The sequence below is a fragment of the Kluyveromyces marxianus genome, chromosome 4 (assembly GCF_001417885.1).
Source record: "Kluyveromyces marxianus DMKU3-1042 DNA, complete genome, chromosome 4".
Lineage (NCBI taxonomy): Eukaryota > Fungi > Ascomycota > Saccharomycetes > Saccharomycetales > Saccharomycetaceae > Kluyveromyces > Kluyveromyces marxianus.
In genome coordinates this window covers 612,271-635,372 of record NC_036028.1, presented here as the reverse complement: position 1 = coordinate 635,372, position 23,102 = coordinate 612,271, and the positions used below count along the sequence as shown (strand labels likewise).

Genomic DNA, 23,102 nt, shown 5'->3' with positions numbered 1-23,102 from the left:
GACTGAGTATAAGAATGATATAAGTTAATAACGGAATGGGGTGGAGATGAAAGGCAATTAAAAACAATTCAAACGGTTAAAGGAATAAAAAAGTAGTCTAAGATAAAGTACTATGGGGAGAAGAAGAAGAAGAAAAAGAAGAAGAAGGAGATGGGGAGAGGGTTTGGGTATAATATATCAGTGATTACACACTACCTCCTGCTTACCTTTAAACTCTTCACACGTCTTAGCAGCTTGTTACTAGTAGACTCCTTCTTTGGGCCGGAATTGGAATCGAAACGAACGCCCGATGAACTTGTACCTACGTAGTAGTCATCGTTGTCATTTCCATTATCTTTGCCACTGTAATAATAATTGTCGTTACGAGGGTTGTCGAAACTGCTATGCTCAAGCATAGATGGAGAATTAGGGGTCGAATCAGATGATACCTTTCTCAGTCTAACGTCGTCGTATTTGTTGGTCCCTACTTTTAGTCTTTGAGAGAAGGACTTCTTTCTTTGTATTCCAGATGATTCTTTGTTAGCTGCATCTTTGATAGCAGCTGGAGCAGCTGGAGCGCCGTCCAAGAAAGTGGTAGATCCTAGACCTGCAGTTGTTGGCCCGTGAACCAACTCCGTTTTCATCTTGGCGTCAAATTGAGTGACATCGTTTGAGTTTGGTTTGATAGCATCCACAGTTGTGGTACTAGAATTGATTATGGTACTACCGTTAGGTTTGTATAGATAGTCATCGTCAACATCATCGTGGCCAAACACTTCCTTGATAACAGACTTTGTTGCGGTAGGCCCAGCGATACTAGAGTTTGGCCCATCTGCTGGGAAAGCCATAACCGGTGCTGCCTTAGTATTCTTGTTACGATGAGGGGTACACGCATCGAAGGGACCGTCATGGTGGAATGCACCACCGAACAAACCTGTAACATCTAACTTATCGATAGTGTCCACATTTTTAGGCAAAGGACCCTTACTCTTGTCCCTTTTGTCTGGCGAACTCGATTTCCTGCCCGAAGATGATTTTCTGTGACGATGAGAGCTGCTTCCGTTGGTACCAGATTCGCCACGATGACGAGCTCTTCTTTCCTTCTCACGTTCACGTTCGCGATCGCGATCTTTTGGCCTGTGTTCACGATCCCTTTCCCTGTCAGAGTGGGAACGAGAGCGTTCTCCAGATGAAGACTTTTCCTTAGGGTATCCGTTGCTTCTACTTTTAGATCCTGCCACTTCGTCGTAAGATGGGGGAAGTTCAGCATGACGTGGGTTTCTTGGGGAACTTCTGCGAGGGGGAGGAATGTCCTCGTTGTCGATTTGCAAATACTTTCTTCTTAGAGCTTCTTTTTCCTCCGCTGCAGTTGGATGTTGCTGCTTACTCGGTTGTTGACGTGGCTGGTTTTCTTTAAACGATCTAGATCTTCCGCTGTTAAGCTCCTCGGGCGACAAGTCGCTCAAAAACGGATTATTCGAGTTGGCTGGTACTGGGGGAGACATTCTGTTAGGTAAACACAAAAAAATAACTTAAATCTAACCAATTGTGAGATGTCTTTGATCTTTTTTTTGGTCTCTGTTCTATTATATGACTTGCTGTTGCTGTTCAGTCTTGATCCAGTCAATAACTGTTACTGTATGTCTCTCTGCTTGAACGAGTGTTGTGTATAAGTAACTATACAAGTTCCAAAACGAATAGATCCGAGATCTGGTAGCTTCTTCTGTTTTGCGGGATCTCAAAACAAGGGTGTATTGTATGGAATCTATCCACTACTCTTTTAACCCTTATAAAGTAAAGCCCAAAATTATGTTATCTTATAACACAGACAAACAAGCAAAAAAAAGACAGAAAAAAAATTAAACGTGAGTATTGGGTATTATTGCAATTGCACTTTAACAGAACAAGGACGTAGTAAAAAAAAATCAAAGCCGGGACCACAATCGATTAATTTAAGGTAAGATTAAGTAAGAAAAAAGTTAGTAAAAATGCTCCTCGAAATGTGAACTCTCTGTACCGTACGGACCGAACGCCGCCGTAATCCTATCCTCCCTTACTTCTAAAACCCCTTTTGTATCCTTTCAACAAGCCGCCTCGCCCTGTTAAATATATACGAAATTCCTTCCATATTGGGCAACCCTTCGGAGAAAGAGAGGGTGGGGTGGAACGCTGGGCAGGCCTAAAATATGACTACTACTAGTACTACTACTGCCACTATCTGTGATTTAGGTATGCGTGTGTTTCAGGTTTTCTTTTCTGCTGAATAAGTAAAATATATTTAGAACAGAACAACGCACACAGAAAAAAAGGCTGCCTGAAAAAACCAAAAAAAAAAAAAAAAAATGATACTACTAAAAAATTGTGTCGTGTCTTTTGCAGTTCAAGCCAGCAGCAAGAGATATGATGGATAGATAGTATTGCATCGAAGCGAGTAACGACATCTTAGCAACGCATATCTCGTACTCTATCTTGTTGTGCTCGGTATGTTGCAGATCGCAAAGCCGGATAGAGTGTGGTGCACTGCCTTTCCAACTCGTATCCCTCTGTGTTTCTCTCTCGGCTTTCTTCGTTCAGCCAGATTTACGGCAGGGAAAAAGGCAGGGTATCAGAAAGCTGTGTAGAGCGAACAGGACGATCGCCGCAAAAAATGTGATAGTGGACATTTTAGAAAGGCTAGGCCTGCATTTTTGGCTGCATTGAGAGAGAGAAACAGACAGACAGACAGAAAAGAAGGTTGATTGGGATTAGGCCCCAACTTGGCATTGGAATGAAACAAACGAATATGGGGCGGAGGGGCGTGGCTTACTCATTGGTAAACATAATGTAAAAAAAGAAAACGACAATCCAGATATGAATGTGTAATCTTATCCAATGCGTTGCAAATTGTTGTCGATACGAACAGTAGCAGTAGTAGTAGTAATTTATCTTGGTATGGTGTATAGGTTTTTTTTTTTTTTTTGTTTTTCCTACTTCATTTTTAACATTGTAGTTGTCGTCGTTGTGTTGATGTTTTTTTTGACAAGGATGGATTTGGTATTTGGCGGTTCATTCGGTTAGTAGTACAGGGTAGCGAAGATAGAAACTACTTCGTCTTTAATCACGTAAAAATACATACCTTCTGGAATCAGAGTAGGCTCTTGTGCTGCTATTGTTGTTGGACTGAACGTCAATGAAATAGTCGTCCGTGCTAAAATCATCATCGAACTCGGGCGATTCCTCTATGGAATCGGTGAAACTTAACGCGGAATCGTGTCTTCTCCCGCTGGAATATGGCGTTGGTCTGGCATTTTGCGAGATCCAACTCTGGAACTCTTGATCTGTTTCATACTGGTTTATGCTCGAGTCATGAGACGCGTTTCTGAACGGATTGTTCACTGAATATGGGCGTTGTCTTCCAGACCGTTGGCTATCTGATCTGTACATATTGTTCGAAATCGCGAGTTGTTGGTCGTTGTAAATTCACAGTAGATATCTCAGCACACTTAACAATCAATTTTTCGGATGCTTCAAAAACACCGATCTCTTTTATAGTTCTCTTTCTTGGCTTCTTTTGTGCTAAAGTGTTTGGTTGCAGTGTACAACTAAACTAAAATTTGGTAATACTGTGCGATCTCGCTTTAGAAACAAAACAAAAAAAAACCAGATCAATTTATTGGTTATAATCGATACGTGGCCCTGTTGTAAGGATTTGCCGTTGATCGCTGAACTCTTGCAATGTTATTCTTTCCGGTAGTACACCCGTAGCTCTATTCACGCACAAACACACACACTCTCTCTTTGTATGCTCTTAAACACTAGCCGTGAACAAAAAAACTAATCCGCTTCACAACTTCTCCATCTCTCTCTGGTGTAGCACACTGGTTTTCTTTTTTTTTTTTATTCTGATTTATATTTCCATTTAACACTCTTTCTTTTTTTCAAACTTACACATAATTAGTTAGTGCTATTCCTTTTTTAGGTGCTCAGGAATATACATCATTAGTAAAAGAGATATATGCGTACGCATTCAGGGCGTAAGGTTGATATGCACTCCAGGGTATTATTGGTGTGCAAGAATGAATAGCCGGAATTAAGAGTAGCGTTATAATGGAAGTAAGATAAAGTCTCATTTCTACAAAAAAAAATAAATTATAAATTATAATATAACATAACGTTGGGGCTTGGCATGGATATATAGAAAGTCTTAGAAGTGGACAAACTTCTGAGCAAAGTTCTCATGTCCGTCCTCCGAGCCTTTATATATTTTGACGTATTTGTCTTTCTCAATGTTTTCTTTAATGTTACGGTGTAGATTGATCAAGTAGTTGTCGAAGCTCTCAACCATTTCGATAGACCGGTCTTCACACATCAATGCATTCATCACATGAGAGTAATATGGGTCCATGTTAGGTCTGAGAGGAACAACAGCCAAGTAGTCCAGGTTTGTGTTCTGTTTCCAGTTTTTGATAACGTTGCGCGCTTTGATATTAATTGCGGTATTAAGTTCCGGTAATCTTCCATCGAACAAGTCTAACTCGTTATAAGGTCCGTCGTATGCGAGGAGGTCCTTGATTAGCATGGGGTTTGTATTTTCGTTGAACCATAGGTAACATTTTTCTCCCTGGAAGATTAGATAGCAGCCACCATTCGCAAGGTGTTGGTGACCGCTGCGGACGGAAAGCGTCTCAATGTTGTTGAACTGTAAAAGTTGGTCGTTCTCGTCGTAAAATGTTAAGTCGTTATCTTCCAAATATTCATGCAACGGTATTATTTGAGGATAAAGTTTATAAGATAATTGCGATGAAGGGAATGAAAGAAGCTTATAATAGTCATAAACCCTATTATTATCTCTTGCTGTAGTTTTGTTTTGCTTCATTAGTTCGCTTTTCTCAAAAGCTAACATATACATCGGTAATGTCTTTAAAGAATCAGGTAGAATTAATTGACCCCCTGGAGAACCACCGCATAATCCACGGTATTGAGTAAATATGTCAGTAACCTTAGAGTCAATTATCTGGCGAATTTCTTTGAAGTTACAATCTCCCAAATTAGTCAAAACATCTTTCTCCATTATACTGGTCACAACATCTTGATTAACAAATTTGAAGATCTCCACAACCTCAGAGGTTACCGCAGCATTAGTGTTAATTACACGGACTTTACGGTTACCGTCAAAGTCTGTATATAACAGCGCTGCTTGAAAATATACGTCTTCTCCCACTTTCAACTTATCGTCGTACTTGAATAAGACATCAAACGACTGATTTCTTGAGAGCACAGGAATAACAGGATCTTGATCACTGTTCTTCACACTTTCGGAGTAGTAATTGTACACAGAAAGACCTGAAGAAGAACGTACTTTCAGCATTCCTTGGTAACCAACGGTATCCTTGACGCTTTTTATAATATCATTCACATATTGGAATTCATCCTTGTTGATGTTGAAGTTCGAATAGTGATGTAGTTTCCCGGACGTGGCAATAACAGGATATGCGGTAGTGGCTAAGTCTATAAAGGCGGTAGAGGTAACAAAGAGATCCAAGCCTATCCAAGAACTTAAGAAACTCTTAGCAAGCTTCTTGTAGAATTCATCAGAGCACTTTAAGTTTTTCTTTAACCCATCATCTCTCATCAATGAAAGGTTACCGTGACCTGTGGTTGGAATTGTATTCAAACACGCAATGATCTTACCACCCTGCTTATTTGTTGCTTCATCTAAAGCCAAACGTGCGGCTTCAAGCGCGCTACCATAGCAGCATTGACTTCTATGAGAAAACCTTTCATCAGTGATATACGTTTCTAATTTCACTAGAACATCTTGAATGACATGCATGGCCTCAGAAGGTAGAGCAAACAAGCCCTTTTGTAATGGCAAGAAAACATCATTTGGATCATTAATAATATATTCCTGAGTTTGTTCCAAATCAGCTCTCAAGTTGAAGAATCTAATCCAATCATCAAATGCAATGATAGCAACCTTACAATTTGGCTGGTTCTCTATCATATACTCAATACTAGCTCTGATACCTTCAATAGCAGCCAATGAACTTTTATTTTCATTTGCGAATGCAGAGATATCCAGTAAAAAGACGTAATGCAATGGAACTGTTTTCTCCTTTGGATTGACGTTATAAGTGGCTGGGACCAAAAAGTCGACCGAACCTTTCACAAGTTCAGGTTTATTGAAGGTATCGGCCCTCATTCCATTGGGCCCCACAGGTGAAAACTGGCTTGTTGAAACATTTGTCTTTATATGACAAAGATTGCAGATCATTTTTGAATCAAATGTGAACTGATATTTAGGATTGACATAAGACCGACAACGCCTGCAGCGCATTGGCCCATCAGATTCCATTGTTGCATCGACAGTTGGCAGTTCGCTGTTAGGAATTAGAACGGCAAATGGCTTAACAGTGACACCCACGGGTAATTTGGTTGCCGCTCTTAAATGCTCATCATCAGGAACATTATACATTGTCAATGCCATCAGTCTAGGATCACAAGAACCTTGATCCTCTGCATAATATTGCGAAGTGCTTAAAGGTGGAACAGAATCTGTAGCTGTGAGAAAGCTCTTCTGTAACATTATTTGTTGATTTTCCATTCTCTGGTTGGGTAAAAAATGCGTGCCAGTGGGTTGTGGTGCATTCATAGATGGTGAATTGAGAACTGAAGCTTCTGTTCCTGCGATCGGTGGGTTATATGGATTGTCGCTTGCAAGCGCTCCATTATATGGAATAGAAGGAATATCTGCAGAATTTGATAAAGACAGATCTTTACCAGTACCTACAGCAGGGTTAGAGAAGTTATGATATGCCCTGTTGGGTCTCCTATGTTTCTTTGCTTCATTATGCAAAGGCTGATCACCATTCTGCTGCAAGTGTATGTTCGATACACCGTTGGCTAATCCATCAATACTCATAATGAAGTAAAGGTACTAGAAATCACTTGTGTCAACTTGCTTATAAGTTGCTAGGAATTTCGAATAGCAAGTAAACGGGTTGTAATACGGTAATAGGTATAATTTGACTTAAATTCTTTAAGTTCATTATGTTATTAAATCAACAAACTTATACGAGTGCGTGGTGCTTTCGTGTTCATTTTTCATCTTAATTTTTCAATTTTCAATGAATATGATGGAACGTTTAAAGAAAAACATACATATGTCAAACGATAGATTGTAAGCACCGGAGATGATTCTCAAAACGCTCATTATTATTAGTAGATTTATTATGAGTCAGTTAATATTACAGATATAATTATTATGTAGATACTATATATTTTGCACCATGACTATGGTATATATGATGCAAACAAGTTCAGATAAAGGCAAAAAATGATTTTAACGGTTTTAGTGCTTTTAATAGCCACCTTGCATTTTAAAGCAAGATGACACATAGGAAAGACAAACAGTAACTTTTTTATCCTACGATTAATTTTAAGATTAGACGAAAACTTTCATGGTCTATAATTTTATGCGCTTTTGATATTAAATTAAAGTTCTTGATACCATTATAAGGATAAAGATAAACCAAAGAGGCCAACGAGGGCGAATGCTAATGGGAATAACCAGGGATTGTCATCTTTTTGAGAGAATGTTGTTAAAACAGGTTTTGTTCTTGATGCAGCGGCAGTAGAAGTGCCTGTTTTCGAATTTTGTTTTGTAGACGTTTGTTCTTCTGCTGTGCTTGTTGGAGTGTGTGATTCGATAGTAGAAGTTCTTGATGTGTCATAGAACGATCTGCCGGTGAAAATTTCACCGTCAGAGCGAATTGTAGCAGTATACTTGTCTAGCAAATCAGAAGAGACCTTTGCCAAGGAGTTTGACATTGTTAGTTGATGTGTGACGTTGTTTGTTATAGCATATGGAATAGTGCTAGATTGTATTTTCTTTGCTGCCGAACTATTTGAAGCCTTTTCAACATTACTAGGGAAGGCAGCTTGTGCCATAGCTATCTGTCCACTTTCGATATCGTGAACAATATAGGCATTTTTGATAAACGATTTACCCAGGACACTGAAGGAAGTGGCATAGTTTGGATACATTTTCAGGTAACATGCTTCCTTACCATTAGTAAAATGCAAGCTGGAGTTTGTGTTGACATTATTCGTAGCACCTAAGAAATCCACTGTAGGAACGCCAATTGTCAGGTTACCAAATTCAAACTCTATGTTTGAACCCAAGTCACCTATCTCACAAGCTACCAACCAACGGTCAAGAGATTGCACGTAGACTGCATTGGTTTGTATAGCAACCTGAATGATAACACTCAAAGGCAAGTAACTGTAGAGGTACCTCGAATGCAGAAAGACAGGTTGTAGAAAGTTACTATCAGTGAGATTTAGAGCTTCGTTATTGTTATTTGTGATACTGATCTTGGACATTGGAACAATAGGGTACCCATAAGAAAGAAACCCTGACTGTTCATCTTTGAATGGTATCGCTTGGAATGAAACCAGTTCGCCTTCGTAGTATTTTGGGTCAACAGCACCAAGCAATAATCTTCCGATATTGTCGTTTGTAAGAAGTTGGTTAATATCATCATCAGTATCATTGTTGACCCAAAGCGAGTATGATGATGACTCGATCACACCGTCATTTTTTAAGTGAGATAAGAAATAGTATGATTCATCAAAGTTGAGGGATGATTGAGGATCACTAGCAGGATCGTTAATTGGACCAACCAGTCCTAGAGAACCTTGCACCAACGAACCTGTCTCATTCGCTACAATGAATGAAGTTTTGTTAATAGACAACCAACCATCTTGTTCATTCCACATTGTGTTGTTCTTCTCATACGTGGATCCGTTGGATTCGATAACAGCATTGGTAAAGTTCATATTGTCATTATACTTGGTCCCATTTATAGAGATCAAATCTAAAAATTGTAATCGGACATATTCGCCGTTATCCTCCTCATGACTAGTAGTACTTTCTAAAGGATAATAAAGAGACCCAGTTAAACATCCACTATTGAGTTTATTGCACTGGGGATAGATTTCACCCGAGACGACCCATGTGTATGGCTGCGACATGTCCACTCGAAGCTGTTGTTCCTGGCCTGGAGTACCAAAAGTAGTATTCACGTAGTAAAGACCACTGTAGTCTCTACCAACTATAATGTGCGGCGTCTCATCCTTATTTGAGTGTACCAGCTGAGCCAGTAACAAAAAAACTAAGCTTAATAAAATCTTAATCATATTCAGGTGTATCACAGTACACTAATATAATGTCCCAGTGGGTTTGTTTATGTGCTTAGTTTTTAAAAATTTCAAAAGTAATACACCAGAGTTCTCCTCACGTTTACTCAGTCTTCAAGTTAACGTCTTCCCAGGAGCGGTGATACTTGCGTTTGCTTATTATACGCCAAATGTTTTGTTTTGTCAAAATTCAGAGTTAGAAGAAAGTGTAAACTGCTATATTAAAGCTCTATAACTTGTTTAAAAGTATAGATACAGCACACTTCAAAACTCCGCTCTTCAAACACTGTGTTCCTAAAAGCTTCAAAAGTCGCCTTGACGTTTAAGTAACCTTGTAAATAGCACCGAGCGTACCATTTGCGTATACACTCTCTACCTTCTATTAGATCCACTATTCTTTATATACGGAAGGTTAAAAATAAAATGACGGAAGGAAAAAAACACAGTTTATTTTTCTGCATTAACTTTTTTTTACACACGTAATCGTGGAGCCTACTGCGAAATAATGCGACCAAGAAAACCACATAATATGCAGTACAAACAAATGTGGAAGATCTTTGGTGCGAATTCCGTTATCCGAAAATGGACTATTACATTTTATTGCCTGTACAATGCTGTTTTTCTTTCCTTTTCTTGGTACCTGCAGTCTGAACTTCTTCCCTTTGAGAGGGCAAGACACCGTTGGGGTGATGGTAGTGTTTGATGGTTGCTGACCTATGTACCGGACCGTGTTCTCTGTTTTCTATTTAGACAAGACAAGACGTTTTTCCAACATAATTAGTAGACCTTTCCAAGGTAAATAAATGATAGCCTTACAAAGTACCACCACTGTGACTATTACAAGAGATAAAGCAATATCACACTATTAGTATTGGATCCTATGCAGTTTCCGATATTACTGTGATTTTGTAGTACGCCTAGTTTTAGTCTAATGGTGTTATTAGGACAGGGGGGTGGAAGAGAGGGGCACGGCTTCTAACCGTATCCTTTTCCACAATTTTATCACACTGCCTTCAACAAAAGCTGGATGACAACAGAGTTCTCCATCTTCATGAGCGTTACTTCCTGAAGCCCCCCTCTCTCCCTGTAAAGCCCACCATTGTTTGTAAATCTGTTCTCGAACATGTTCTTGTCTCAACAAGACTAACCCGCCTTTGTCAACAAACGATCTATGAATCTGTCTGTGTATTCCATTTTAGTTGCATTTTTGTCAATTTCTGTTTAGTTTCTTTTTATTGAGAAATGACGTAGTAGAGAAAGCCATGCTTTTCATTTAAGAAGTGCCCCAGAACAATTCGCATTCATGCATACAAGTGCATATGCGAAGGGGAGATATATTCCGTTGAGATGTAAATTGACTGCTTAGTTGACAAGGACGATAATAACAAGCTTCCGGCGGTTGAGAAGTAAACATACAATATGTTTACAGAAACAATGGATTGACTTAACATATGTGTCACAACATTAATGTAATTATGTAAACAAACTCAACAAGAAGAATAAAGGGTTTTCACAACCTCATAGGTTCAAATTTACAGGCTATAATAGTCAAAAATTGTTCAAATAGAACTTAGAAGTCATATATTACCATATAGTATTGTTATTTGTGTAGTGATTACATTCGAACCTTCATATTTACGTCATTAAAAATGTGAAAACATAAAAGTGGCGAATGGAAAGCCTCCTGTCGAAATGTGTGTGTACTGAGGGGAGGAAGGGAGATCCCCAATGAAACTATGGGTCAAGAAAAGCGTTTCCAGCTGGTAATGCGTAAGAGAACTGTTTATGAGTTTGGCTGTTCAAATTTGCCTTAATGTTTACTTTACTAATGTCAACAGGCTCAGAGGGTAGTAAGTAAACACTCTAGACTCTTTTTTTGTGACTTTCCTTGTATCTGCCTTTTTCTTTGTTTACTTTTTTTTCCAATGCATGAAAATAGGAAGGCTGCCAAAAGAAACAAAGTGACAAAGTGACAAAATGACGTTGGCTAGCCTTAGCATTTGCCGTATTAATTTCTACCTCAGTTTTTTTGTTTTAAACACGAAAGCATGGCATAAAAAAGTTGAACGTTTTTTGGGCGGGTAACACGAAACAAGGTTTTTTTAGGTTTTTTTCTTGTGAAAAATAGGTAAATTCCTAAACAGGAAAGTGATCACGTGATGAACACCTTTTCAAGGTCTACAGAGGTTTTGGATGTCTTTTTTCCATCACCTTCAAATTTGAAAAAGTTGGTTAATAGTTGAGATTTGTTGGTGTTCATATCAATAAACAACAGAAAAACAACTGCAATTACCAAAGTAAGAGCTCTCGTTGACGTCCATTTATCTCATCACAGAGAAAGCTAAGAAACCATTGTGCTATCAAGGGTATAATTGGAGCATAAGGTCTGTACTCTTTTGCAAGCTAAGTGTTTCCAAAGTCATTACTCGAATCATCTTTTGTTATTAGGCGTATACTACTAGAAGATGGAATTAAGTGATACCAGAGAAAGAATGAACTCCTTTGTTGATAGAATCAACGAGGCTCCAAATGTAGTCGCTAAACATGCCGTATTCTCAGAACTTTATGATGTTTTGGATGTGGTAACCTCTTCGTTAGAGTATGACGAGTTTTTGAAGAAGATAATGCCGCTCATTTTGAAACAATTGAAAGAAGTTGACATATCAATGGACGCGTTTTCTCCAGAGCACAAATTACGAAACACATGTCTTGAGCTTTTGAACAGATGTCCTCTCAATGATAAAATGGAACCAATGGCCCTTGAAGTTTTGAAATGTTTATTAGAAATATTAACATCAGAAAACGATGAGAATGGTGTTTTATGTATGAAGATCCTCACATCCCTATTCAAATGTTACAAACAGCAATTAGAAAATGAGGTGAACTCATTCATAAAGATTATCGTTGGAATCTATGAAAATGTCCCTTCGCTTGTGGCTTCTGCATTTCCAGAAGATGAAGAGGATATCATGTCTGCAACTGGTATTCCATCTAATAAAACATCATACGATGAATCTAATATTAATACAAATGATGAAGACGGGTTAGAAAACTTATCAACTTCATCAAAGAAAACGCTTGTAAAATCTACGGAATCCTTTAAAACGTTGTCGGAATGCCCTATAACGATGGTAACTCTATTCTCATCTTATAAACATTTGATTTTAGTTGATTTACCGACCTTTCTACCACTCATTATTGATTTATTAACTTTAGAGGTAAAACAACAAAGACTGACAAGAGAGGAGTTAGAAGCAAAGGGGGAAAAGCTCATCGGTGTGTCACCAAAGATAAAAAATCGTACTACTTTCTGCGAATATGTTTTAGCGCAGATAAAAGCTACTTCTTTCTTGGCGTATGTATTCATTCGCGGATACGCAACAGATGTTTTGAAGTTACACGTGAAAAAGGTTCCCGACCTAGTTATGAGACTCTTGCAAGACTGTCCAAGCGAATCTTCTTCTGCTAGAAAGGAACTCTTACATGCAACTAGACACATCTTATCAACTAGTTACAAGAAGCTCTTTTTACCGAAAATCGGATTAATGTTTGATCAAAACGTTCTTATCGGCGATGGCTTTACCTCATACGAAATGCTAAGACCCCTAGCATATAGTACACTCGCTGATTTCATTCACAATATCAGATCTGAACTAGCAATGAGTGATATAGAGAAAACTGTTAAAATGTATACAAGCTTCCTTCTTGACGAATCCTTAGCTTTAACAGTTCAGATAATGAGTGCTAAACTCTTACTTAACCTCATTGAAAGGATTCTAACACTAGGGAAGAAAGACCCACAAGAAGCTCCCAAAGCCAAGAAGCTATTAATGACAATCATAGAAGCCTACACTGCAAGGTTTAAGATATTAAACTCACAGCATAAAAAGATTTTGCAGCAGCATAAAATCTATGAACAGAATAAAGCTAAAAAGGCAAAAGAGATTCAAAGCCAAATAGCAAAAGGAAGGCACGACATCGACGAATACATGGTCAGTATATTAAAATCCAGCGAGGGGCTCACGTCGCTGGCCGAACATTCAGAGATTATAAAGAGAGATCAAGAAGGTGATATTATAATGGAAGATTCTTCTGTTATAGCATCCAATAACAATAATGTGGAAGTTCCAAACGGTGAGCTATCAAAGGTAGACGAAAACTCTTCAAACCCTGAGAGTGAAGAAAAAGTCACAGAAAACGTATCAGCTTCTGAGTCAAAATCAAAGAAACCAGAAGATCAAATGCTTGATCTAACTGATATCCAAAACCTGTCACCGATTGTACTCTTTCAGACTACTTCTAATGATCCCCTAAAAGATGCTTTTTATTTATTCCGTACTTTACTTTCATTCCTGAAAACCATCATTCACGACCTAAAGGTATTCAATCCTCCTCCTAACGATTATACCACAATGAATCCTAAAATGTGGTCTGCTTTATCTAGAGTTTTCTCATATGAAGAAGTGATGGTACTAAAGAATTTATTTCACGAATGTATAGCGGGCCTGCATCTTTTTTCATCTAATCCGGAAGGAATCGATCCATCTACTGTTAAAGAACATTTTGATATCACAACACCTAGCTTACCGGTGGCTGCAACAAAGGATGGAAGAGAGCTTATGGACTATTTTGCAATCATATTCATGCAAATAGATAGTCCAGTATTCAATGAAATTGTAGAAAGTGAAATTGACTTTATTTATGAATCGTTACTTCGTGATTCAGCGTTGTTACACGTCGCACAATCATTTTTGACTAGTGAGATAACGTCTCCAAACTTTACTGGAATCTTACTTAAGTTTTTGAATTCTAAACTTCCTGAATTAGGAAATGTCGATAGTAACAAGTCCAATATATTAATAAGGTTATTCAAACTTTCATTTATGTCAGTTAATCTTTTCCCAATCACAAATGAGGCTGTTCTTCTACCGCATTTAAACGATCTAATTTTGAACTCCCTAAAATACTCAACAAAAGCTGAAGAGCCACTTGTGTACTTTTACCTTATCAGGACACTGTTCAGAAGTATCGGAGGAGGGAGATTCGAAAACTTATATCGTTCAATTAAACCAATATTGCAAACACTTTTACAATCTCTCAATAAAATGATTCAAACAGCTTGTAGGCCACATGAAAGAGATCTATATGTTGAGCTATGTTTGACCGTACCTGTGAGGCTCAGTGTACTAGCACCTTACTTGAACTATTTGATGAAACCTTTAGTATATGCCTTGGTTGGGTTCCCTGAACTAATTACTCAAGGTCTCCGTACACTAGAGTTGTGTATTGATAATCTTACACCAGAATATTTTGACCCTATTTTGGAGCCTGTGGTTGGAGACGTCATTAAAGCGTTATTCGACCTTTTAAAACCGCAACCATTCAACCATCAAATAAGTCATACAACAGTTCGTATCCTCGGTAAACTCGGAGGTAGAAATCGTAGATTTATCGAAGCTCCTAAAGACCTAAAAACCAAATCGGAACTGGATATTGAAGTAGATGGATGGTTTAAAATATACGGCTTCAACGCTGATGTACCCTTATCAATTACTCCCGGCATATCTTCTGCTGCTGATATATTGAAAGACTATAGGATAGACTTGTTCTATCGTAAAAGCGCTTATAATTATTTGGCAGCAGTTTTAAAATTACTTCTCAGCTCTGTTGGTTCAGTACCTGATACATTGACAGCATCACTTCAAAAAGGTGTAAAGCTTTTGTGCGCTGATGAATTGAATGATAACGTAGAATTTAACGATGAAAAAATTAAAGACTTGAGAAAATTTAATAATTCTGAGGAATTATTGTTAAAGCTTTTAGAATGTCTCTTTTATGCGGCTTCAATTGATGAACTAAAAGATGATGTAACACAATTAGTAAAGAAAGTCGTTACACACTTCTCTCTTTTACAAGTAAATGAAGCCCTCTCTGAAAAAAGAAGACAACCTCATGTGTTCAGTGTTGATGTTAAACAGCCAGATGTTTGCATAAGCTGCGATATTCTTCTAAAGGCTATTAAGAACGGCTTATGTTCATATCTTGAAGAATCCAGGAGTTTATCGGTTGAAGCAATAAAACAAGTACATGATATTGGTAAAATCATATACGGGGAAGACGTCTATTTGGAACATTCTTTTATTACTACTCTAATGAGAACGTTCATCCATCAGTTTTATTCAGAAACTTATTATGAAAAACGAGCAGGTGTCATAGGTATTCAAACATTATTGAAAGACCTAATGTTGCCAGTGGAATATGTGAAGAACTTTCAGTATGGATTGACTTCAGGATTGATTTTTGTGCTAAAAGACACGCATCCGGAGGCACCAGCTTTCATCACAGAGGACGCCAAAAACTTACTCTTCCATGTAATTGAGACTACTTGTGCTGATGTAAAGGAGGAGAATTTAGGCGATAAACACTTACAAAACTCTATCACTGATATTGTATGCGAGCTAAGTAATCCTACTGAAATCGTTAGAAATGTTTGTCAAGAATGTTTAGAGAGAATATCTAAGTTGACATCCATACCTGTTGTTACATTGATGGATCATGCAAAGAATTTCCTTCTTTCTCCAATTTTTGCAAAACCTTTGAGAGCATTACCGTTCTCCATGCAAATCGGAAATGTTGATGCTATTATTTATTGTTTGCGTCTTCCAAACTCTTTCCTCAAATTTGATGAAGAACTCTTCCGTCTATTACATGAATCAATTGCCTTAGTAGATGCGGATGATATTTCCCTTGCAAGCACACAGAGAATCACTGAATATCAAACATCACAGCAGCTAATCAAGCTCAGAGTGGTTTGTATTCGCCTTCTTGCCCAAGCTTTGCTAAACCCTGAATTCGCCAATGCACAAAATGGATCCATTAGAATTAAGGTTTTAGCTGTGTTTTTTAAGACAATGCTAAAGCCATCCCCGGAAATTATTGAAGCAACGTACGAAGCCTTAAAAGTTGTTCTTGCCGAAAATTCAAAGCTTCCAAAGGAGCTGTTGCAAAATGGTTTGAAGCCTATGCTAATGAATCTCTCTGATCACCGTAAATTAACGGTTCCTGGTCTACAAGCTTTGGCCAAACTATTAGAACTTCTTATTGCTTACTTCAAAGTTGAAATCGGTAAAAAGTTATCAGACCATTTAGATGCATGGTGTAAAATTGAAGTTCTAGATACACTATTTGGTAAGGAAATCTTTCAACAAACACCGGCAAAGATTATCTGCAGTATATTTAATATTTTCCATTTGCTACCTCCTCAAGCTGGAATCTTTTTGAATGAATTGGTCTTTAAGCTTATCTCATTGGAACAGAAATTGCGTTTACAGTTGGATTCTCCATTCCGTGTGCCTTTGGCGAAATATATGGATAGATTCCACACCCAGGTTTTGACATACTTCAAAAATAATATGAGATCAAGGCAACTTGTTCTTTTGATGTGTTCCATTATACAAAAACCAGAAGCACCAACTTTACGTCAAATATTTGAGCCAAACCTAAAGGATTTCTTAAACTTCTATAACGAACAGATAATTGAGAATCCTGTACGTACGGTCAGCTTTTTTGCAAACTCAGTTGATTTAGTTTATGTTTACCATAAATTGAATTCTGATGGCTGGATTTTACAAAACACTGACATTCTCATTGATTTGAAAAAAATGTTAACTACCGTTCTTAAGTTGATCAATGAGTCCAATTTCAATATTGATATCCTCCAATTGAATCAAAGCATCCAGAAATTCCAGAAAATGTATTTGGCTTATTTAAAGCAGAAAAAGAACAACGTTCCTCTATTCTTGGAAATTATCGAATTCTCCTTCACGCATGAATTGAAAATGTTGAATGAATTAAACTTTTTCATATTTGATGACATTATATGCTCTGGTGATGTCACCGTAAAAAGTGAATACATACTAGGGTGTTTGACTTATGCTTTTGATAATTCAAAATCATTGAAAGCTAGAAATTTCGTATTAAAAAAGGTTGTGAATGCTATTTTGATCCATGAATATCAAACGCATAATACACTTGAAAGCTTGATTACCCCTGGTAATAAAATATTTTCATTCCTTCAGGATAATATGTGGCACCCCACAACTATGTCACCTTTATTGAGCACATCCGCAGGGAAATTTGATGCCACGAGATTTGAGCTTCTACAGCTCACTGCTATTATTCTAAAGTATGCTCCCTCAATTGTCGAAACGTTGAAAAAAGATATAATCAAATTTGCTTGGAGATTCATAAAACTTGAGGATATTCAATTAAAGCAGGCCGCTTATGTAACCACTTCTCTTTTCATTTCGAAGTTTGATCTTCCTTTGAACATCATCACACAAGTATTTGTTGCGGTTTTGAGGGTTCATCAAATTGAAGCAAGGTTCATGGTCAAAGAAGCTTTAGATCTCTTGGCACCAGTAATCTCCAGCCGCTCTAAAAATACAGACGAATCGACTGTTTGGGTAAATTGGGTGAGGAGGATTATTTTGGAAAGCGATTTCCAGCAAAACACCATTTTATATCAATTCTTGATAAGTCAAAAAGACATTTTCTGTGAATACAAAGATATGTTCATTCCTAACATCATTTCTTATATTGGAAGATTAACTCTACTGACAAATCCTTCGAGTGAAAACCAGACATTAACAATTGACTTATGTGACTTGGTAATGTATTGGGAAAAGAGAAGTTCTTCAGAAAACATTGATGGGAAAGATATAGACATGGAAAACAATGGTAATATTGTATCATCATCGTCTACGTCACTCTCTCAAAGAGAGGCCTTTGCAGCGTTTTTGATCCGTTTCATCTGCGTTAGTAATCATAGAGCTTGTGAAACTCCATTGGGTTCAAAGGCACTATCTGTCCTAACAGAACTTTTGTCTATCGGATATTTGCCAGAAGCTGTTGTGAAACTTTCTTATTTCGAAAAATTTTTAATTCAACAAGATTTGGAGTCTTCTAATATACTATACTATTGCATGAACGCTTTGGATGTCCTTGATATAATTTTCAAAACCAAAGATCCAAAGTGGATTGTTGCTAATTTGAAGACTATTCAAAATTTATTGGACAAATGTTTGCATGCAAATCACCATGATTTACAAGAAACATTACAGAAGGTTTTAAGCACTGTCTTACAAGCAGTTAAAGCAGATGAACCATCCTTTGCTATTGAAGAAGATTCTGATAGCAAGGTATTTGTCTCATCAATTTCCTCAATAATTTCTGATAATTTGAATGGAACAACGTCAGTCGCAGCTGGTGTGATTCTTTGTTGGACCCTTTTCGTTAATATTCCTTCACAAATTGACTCATTACTTCCACTTTTGATGAAAACTTTTAACAAGTTATGCAAGGACCACTTGACAATATCTCAACCAAAAGATGCTAGCGCTGCTGAAGATGCACGTATAACTACAAAATTATTAAAGAAGGTACTCTATATGCTTTCTTTCAAAGTTTCAACGTTAGGTGACTCTAGAAGACCATTTTTGTCAACCGTTGCTTTGTTAATTGATCGTTCAATGGATCAAAACTTTTTACAAAAGATTGTTCTGATTGCTAGAAATTGGGTTTTTACAAATGAAATATTCCCAACAGTAAAGGAAAAGGCTGCTATTCTAACAAAAATGCTTGCTTTTGAAATTCGTGGCGAACCCCATCTATCGAAACAATTCTATAAAATTATTCTTGAATTATTCGAGAACAAAAAATACAACAACAGTGAAATAACTGTAAGAATGGAACAGCCATTTTTAGTTGGTACTCGTGTGTCTGATATTGAAACCAGGACTAAATTAATGAAAATTCTCAACGAAAGTTTAGACTCTGACATAAAGGAACGTTTATATTACGTTGTAAGGGACCAGAATTGGGAATTTGTGGCCGATTACATGTGGTTGAACCAAGCTTGTCAGTTATTATTTGGTGCCTGTGATATGGAACATGTTGTGATGTTAAAAGATAAATTCCCTCTTTCACCATTGGATGCAATTGAGCGGAATATTGTTCTTGAAGACAGTGATAAGCAGGTTGAAAACTCTGAATTATACAAATTGGTAGAAGAGCACAAAAAGTTCATTGACGAAATTCATTCTATTAAATGCAAGGATCTTATCAGACCCCTCATTGACATTTTCTATCACAGCCCTGAAGCTGTCCGTTCGACATGGGTGAACTTCTTCCCGGTTGCATACAAATCGATACCGAGAAACGAAAAATATGGGTTTGTAAGATCGTTGGTTGCATTGCTATCAAAAGACTATCATTCTAAGCAAGCATCTGTGCATATCAATATTATAAGCACTATATTGGAATCTGTTAGTAAAATTGAATCTCTAGAGCTTCCTCCACATCTCGTTAGATATCTGGGTATTACTTACAATGCATGGTATCAGTCTATCAACTTATTGGAACAGATTCAAGAGACCTCTACTATTGATAATAGTAAAATAGTAGAAACAAATGAAGACGCTCTACTCGAGCTATATTCGAGTTTGCAAGAGGAAGATATGTTCTATGGTCTCTGGAGAAGAAAGGCAAAGTACACAGAATCTAGTATTGCTTTATCATATGAACAGATTGGTTTATGGGATAAGGCGCAACAACTTTATGAAGCTGCTCAAGTCAAGGCTAGAGGTGGTTTCTTGCCATATTCCGAATCCGAATACGAGCTTTGGGAAGATAATTGGATATTATGTGCTAGTAAATTACAACACTGGGACATTTTAACTGAGTTGGCTAAACATGAAGGCTTTACAGACTTGCTACTAGAGTGTGGATGGAGAGTTGCAGAATGGAATGCGGATCGTGAAGCTCTTGAACATTCCGTGAAGAGTGTTATGGATGTTCCTACTCCAAGAAGACAAATATTTGAAACCTTTTTGGCGTTGCAACAATTTGGAGAAACTAAGAAGGGTGATCAAGAAGTTAGACGCCTCTGCGACGAAGGCATCCAGTTAAGTTTAAAGAAATGGAGTACAATGCCAAAGCGGTTTACTCCAGCACACAAAGCTTTATTGCATACTTTCCAACAATATATGGAATTCCTTGAAGCCACACAAATATATGCAAACCTTGCTACAACAACAGTTCAAAACTTGGATACTAAAGCTCAAGAAATAAAACGCGTTTTACAAGCATGGAGAGATAGATTACCTAATATTTGGGATGATATTTCAATTTGGGACGATTTGGTTACCTGGAGACAACATGCTTTCAACGTTATCAACAGTGCTTACCTGCCGTTAGTCCCTGCATTACAGCAAGCAAATAGCAATAGTAATATCAACACACACGCGTATAGAGGATATCATGAAATTGCTTGGGTGATAAATAGATTCGCACATGTGGCAAGAAGACATAATATGCCGGATGTTTGTATTAGTCAACTTGCAAGAATCTATACATTACCTAACATTGAGATTCAAGAAGCCTTCTTAAAGCTTCGTGAACAAGCAAAATGTCATTACCAAAATATGAATGAACTAACAACTGGTCTTGATGTCATCAGCAATACTAATTTAGTATACTTTGGAACTGTTCAGAAGGCAGAGTTTTTCACTTTAAAGGGTATGTTCCTCTCTAAATTACGTGCACATGATGAAGCTAACCAAGCATTTGCTACAGCTGTGCAGATTGATCTAAACCTTGCTAAAGCATGGGCTCAATGGGGTTTCTTTAATGATCGTAGGCTTTCAGAGGAACCAAAGAATATCAGTTTTGCAAGTAATGCAATGAGTTGTTACTTACAAGCTGCAGGATTGTATAAGAACTCGAAAACCAGAAAGCTTCTCTCAAGAATATTGTGGTTATTGGGTCGTGATGATTCTTCTAATTCCTTAGCTTATGCGTTTGATTCTTTCCGTGGAGAGATACCAGTATGGTATTGGATAACATTTATCCCTCAATTATTAACAGCACTCTCACATAAAGAAGCCTTTTTGGTTCGTAAAATTTTGATTAGAATCGCGAAGAGCTATCCACAAGCACTACACTTCCAGCTTCGTACAACGAAGGAGGATTTCGCAGTTATCCAAAGACAGAGCTTGGCATTGGCTAGAACACAAGGTGAAACAGGAAATGCTGAAGGTAATGATCCTTCTAAACAAACATCTGCGGATTCATCTAGGGCAAACTCTCAAACTAAGCCTCAAGATCAGGAAAAATACGCAAATAATCGTCAACCTTGGGAATACTTGGAAGAACTCAATGGTATATTGAAAACAGCATATCCTTTATTGGCGCTATCATTAGAATCATTGGTTGATCAAATTAATCAAAAATTCAAGACCAATCCTGATGAAGATCTATTTAGGTTGATTAACGTCCTCCTAATAGATGGTACTTATAATTACAACAGATTGCCCTATCCTCGTGAGAATCCACCATTGCCCTCTAGCACAGAAGCAAACTTGATTAGATTTTCTGAGAATTTACTTCCTCCTAATATTAGGGTTAAATTTAATGCTGATTTCATTGAAGGTAAACCTAACTTTGAAGTTTATATAAAACGCTTAAGATTCTGGCGTAACAGACTCGAGAATAAACTAGACAGAGCTTCTAAAGTAGAGAGTATGGAAGCCATCTGTCCAAATTTGAGCAACTTCCATCACCAGAAGTTCGAAGACATAGAAGTTCCTGGTCAATACCTATTGAACAAAGACAACAACGCCCACTTTGTCAAGATTGGAAGATTTATGCCGGAAGTTGATTTCACCAGAGGGACCCATACTTCACATAGAAGATTAACCATACGGGGTCACGACGGATCATTACATCCTTTTGCTGTTCAATATCCTGCTGTCCGTCATTCCAGACGTGAAGAAAGGATATTCCAATTGTACAGGTTACTAAATGAACGTTTAAGAAAGAATGTTCAAACAAGACGTCGTAATATTCAGTTCACGGTTCCTATTGCTGTTCCTCTTTCTCCTCAGGTGCGTGTGATGAGTGACAGTTCTTCTTTCAAAACCTTGCACCAAGTTTATGATGAGTTCTGTGCAAAGAAAAATTTGGACAGGGATGCTATTCAAGATTTTATCACAGAGCAATTGAACGTTGCGCATGATAAGGTGTTACCTCCTCCTGATATTACAGCCGTAAAGGTGGAGATATTTAGTTCAATTCATTCCTTATTCATCCCATCCACACTATTGAAGGATTATTATTCTAAGATCTTTACAGAGTTTGAGGACTTTTGGCTCTTCCGTAAACAATTTTCCTCCCAGTATGCGTCCTTTGTGTTCATGACATTTATGTTATCTATTAATAACAGATCACCACATAAGATATATGTCGATGAAAAGTCCGGAAATGTTCATACTTTGGAAATGCTACCCTCTCGTTATTCTTATGAAAGAGTTAACCAGTATGCAAAACAATTTGAGGCCAATCTACCAAACTCCGCGCCTGTCTTCCATAATAATGAGCCAGTCCCATTCAGAATGACACCAAACATTCAAAAACTAATTGGTGATTCTGCAATGGAGGGTATTTTCTCAGTGGGCTTATTCGTTATCGCACGTGCCTTGATGGAACCAGATCATGAACTAAACACTTACCTATCCTTATTTATACGTGATGAGGTAATATCTTGGTACAGTAGTATAAATCGCTCAATTGTTGAGGATCCTCATTTGTATGCTATTGTTCTGACAAACGTAGACTTGATAATCAGGAAGGTAGCTCAATTTGGACATATGAGCTCTACACCAAGTGTTTCAACACAGTATGTTTTGGACGCAATTAGCGCTGCTGTGAGTCCAAGAAACTTAGCAAAGTGCGACCAAAGCTTCATGGCATGGTTGTAAAATATATGGCTAGATATTGCCGCGCTAATCTTGATAAATATTGTTACATATGTATATTAAAAATTACTTTGTATTGAATAAAATAAAGTTTCAGAGATATAAATAAAATATATCTTACTTTCCTTC

General features: G+C 37.5%; 4 protein-coding genes across 4 annotated transcripts; 1 reads left to right on the top strand and 3 right to left on the bottom strand.

Moving 5' to 3' along the window:
- Positions 1-191: 191 nt before the first annotated feature.
- KLMA_40264 (Pal1 family protein) lies at positions 192-3,402 on the bottom strand (the record flags this gene model as incomplete). Its single annotated transcript, XM_022819557.1, has 2 exons — positions 192-1,485; positions 3,095-3,402. The coding sequence occupies 2 exons, from the start codon at positions 3,400-3,402 to the stop codon at positions 192-194; spliced, it is 1,602 nt and encodes a 533-aa protein (XP_022676111.1).
- Positions 3,403-4,162: 760 nt separating this feature from the next.
- Positions 4,163-6,880, bottom strand: SFB3 (Sfb3p; the record flags this gene model as incomplete). The annotated part of the gene is made up of 1 exon (XM_022819556.1): positions 4,163-6,880. One exon carries the CDS (start codon positions 6,878-6,880, stop codon positions 4,163-4,165), a length of 2,718 nt encoding a protein of 905 aa, XP_022676110.1.
- A 590-nt stretch (positions 6,881-7,470) lies between these two features.
- On the bottom strand, positions 7,471-9,159 carry YPS7 (putative aspartic endopeptidase; the record flags this gene model as incomplete). The annotated part of the gene is made up of 1 exon (XM_022819555.1): positions 7,471-9,159. The coding sequence occupies one exon, from the start codon at positions 9,157-9,159 to the stop codon at positions 7,471-7,473; it is 1,689 nt and encodes a 562-aa protein (XP_022676109.1).
- Positions 9,160-11,624: 2,465 nt separating this feature from the next.
- TRA1 (histone acetyltransferase TRA1) lies at positions 11,625-22,976 on the top strand (the record flags this gene model as incomplete). The annotated part of the gene is made up of 1 exon (XM_022819554.1): positions 11,625-22,976. One exon carries the CDS (start codon positions 11,625-11,627, stop codon positions 22,974-22,976), a length of 11,352 nt encoding a protein of 3,783 aa, XP_022676108.1.
- Positions 22,977-23,102: the final 126 nt, after the last annotated feature.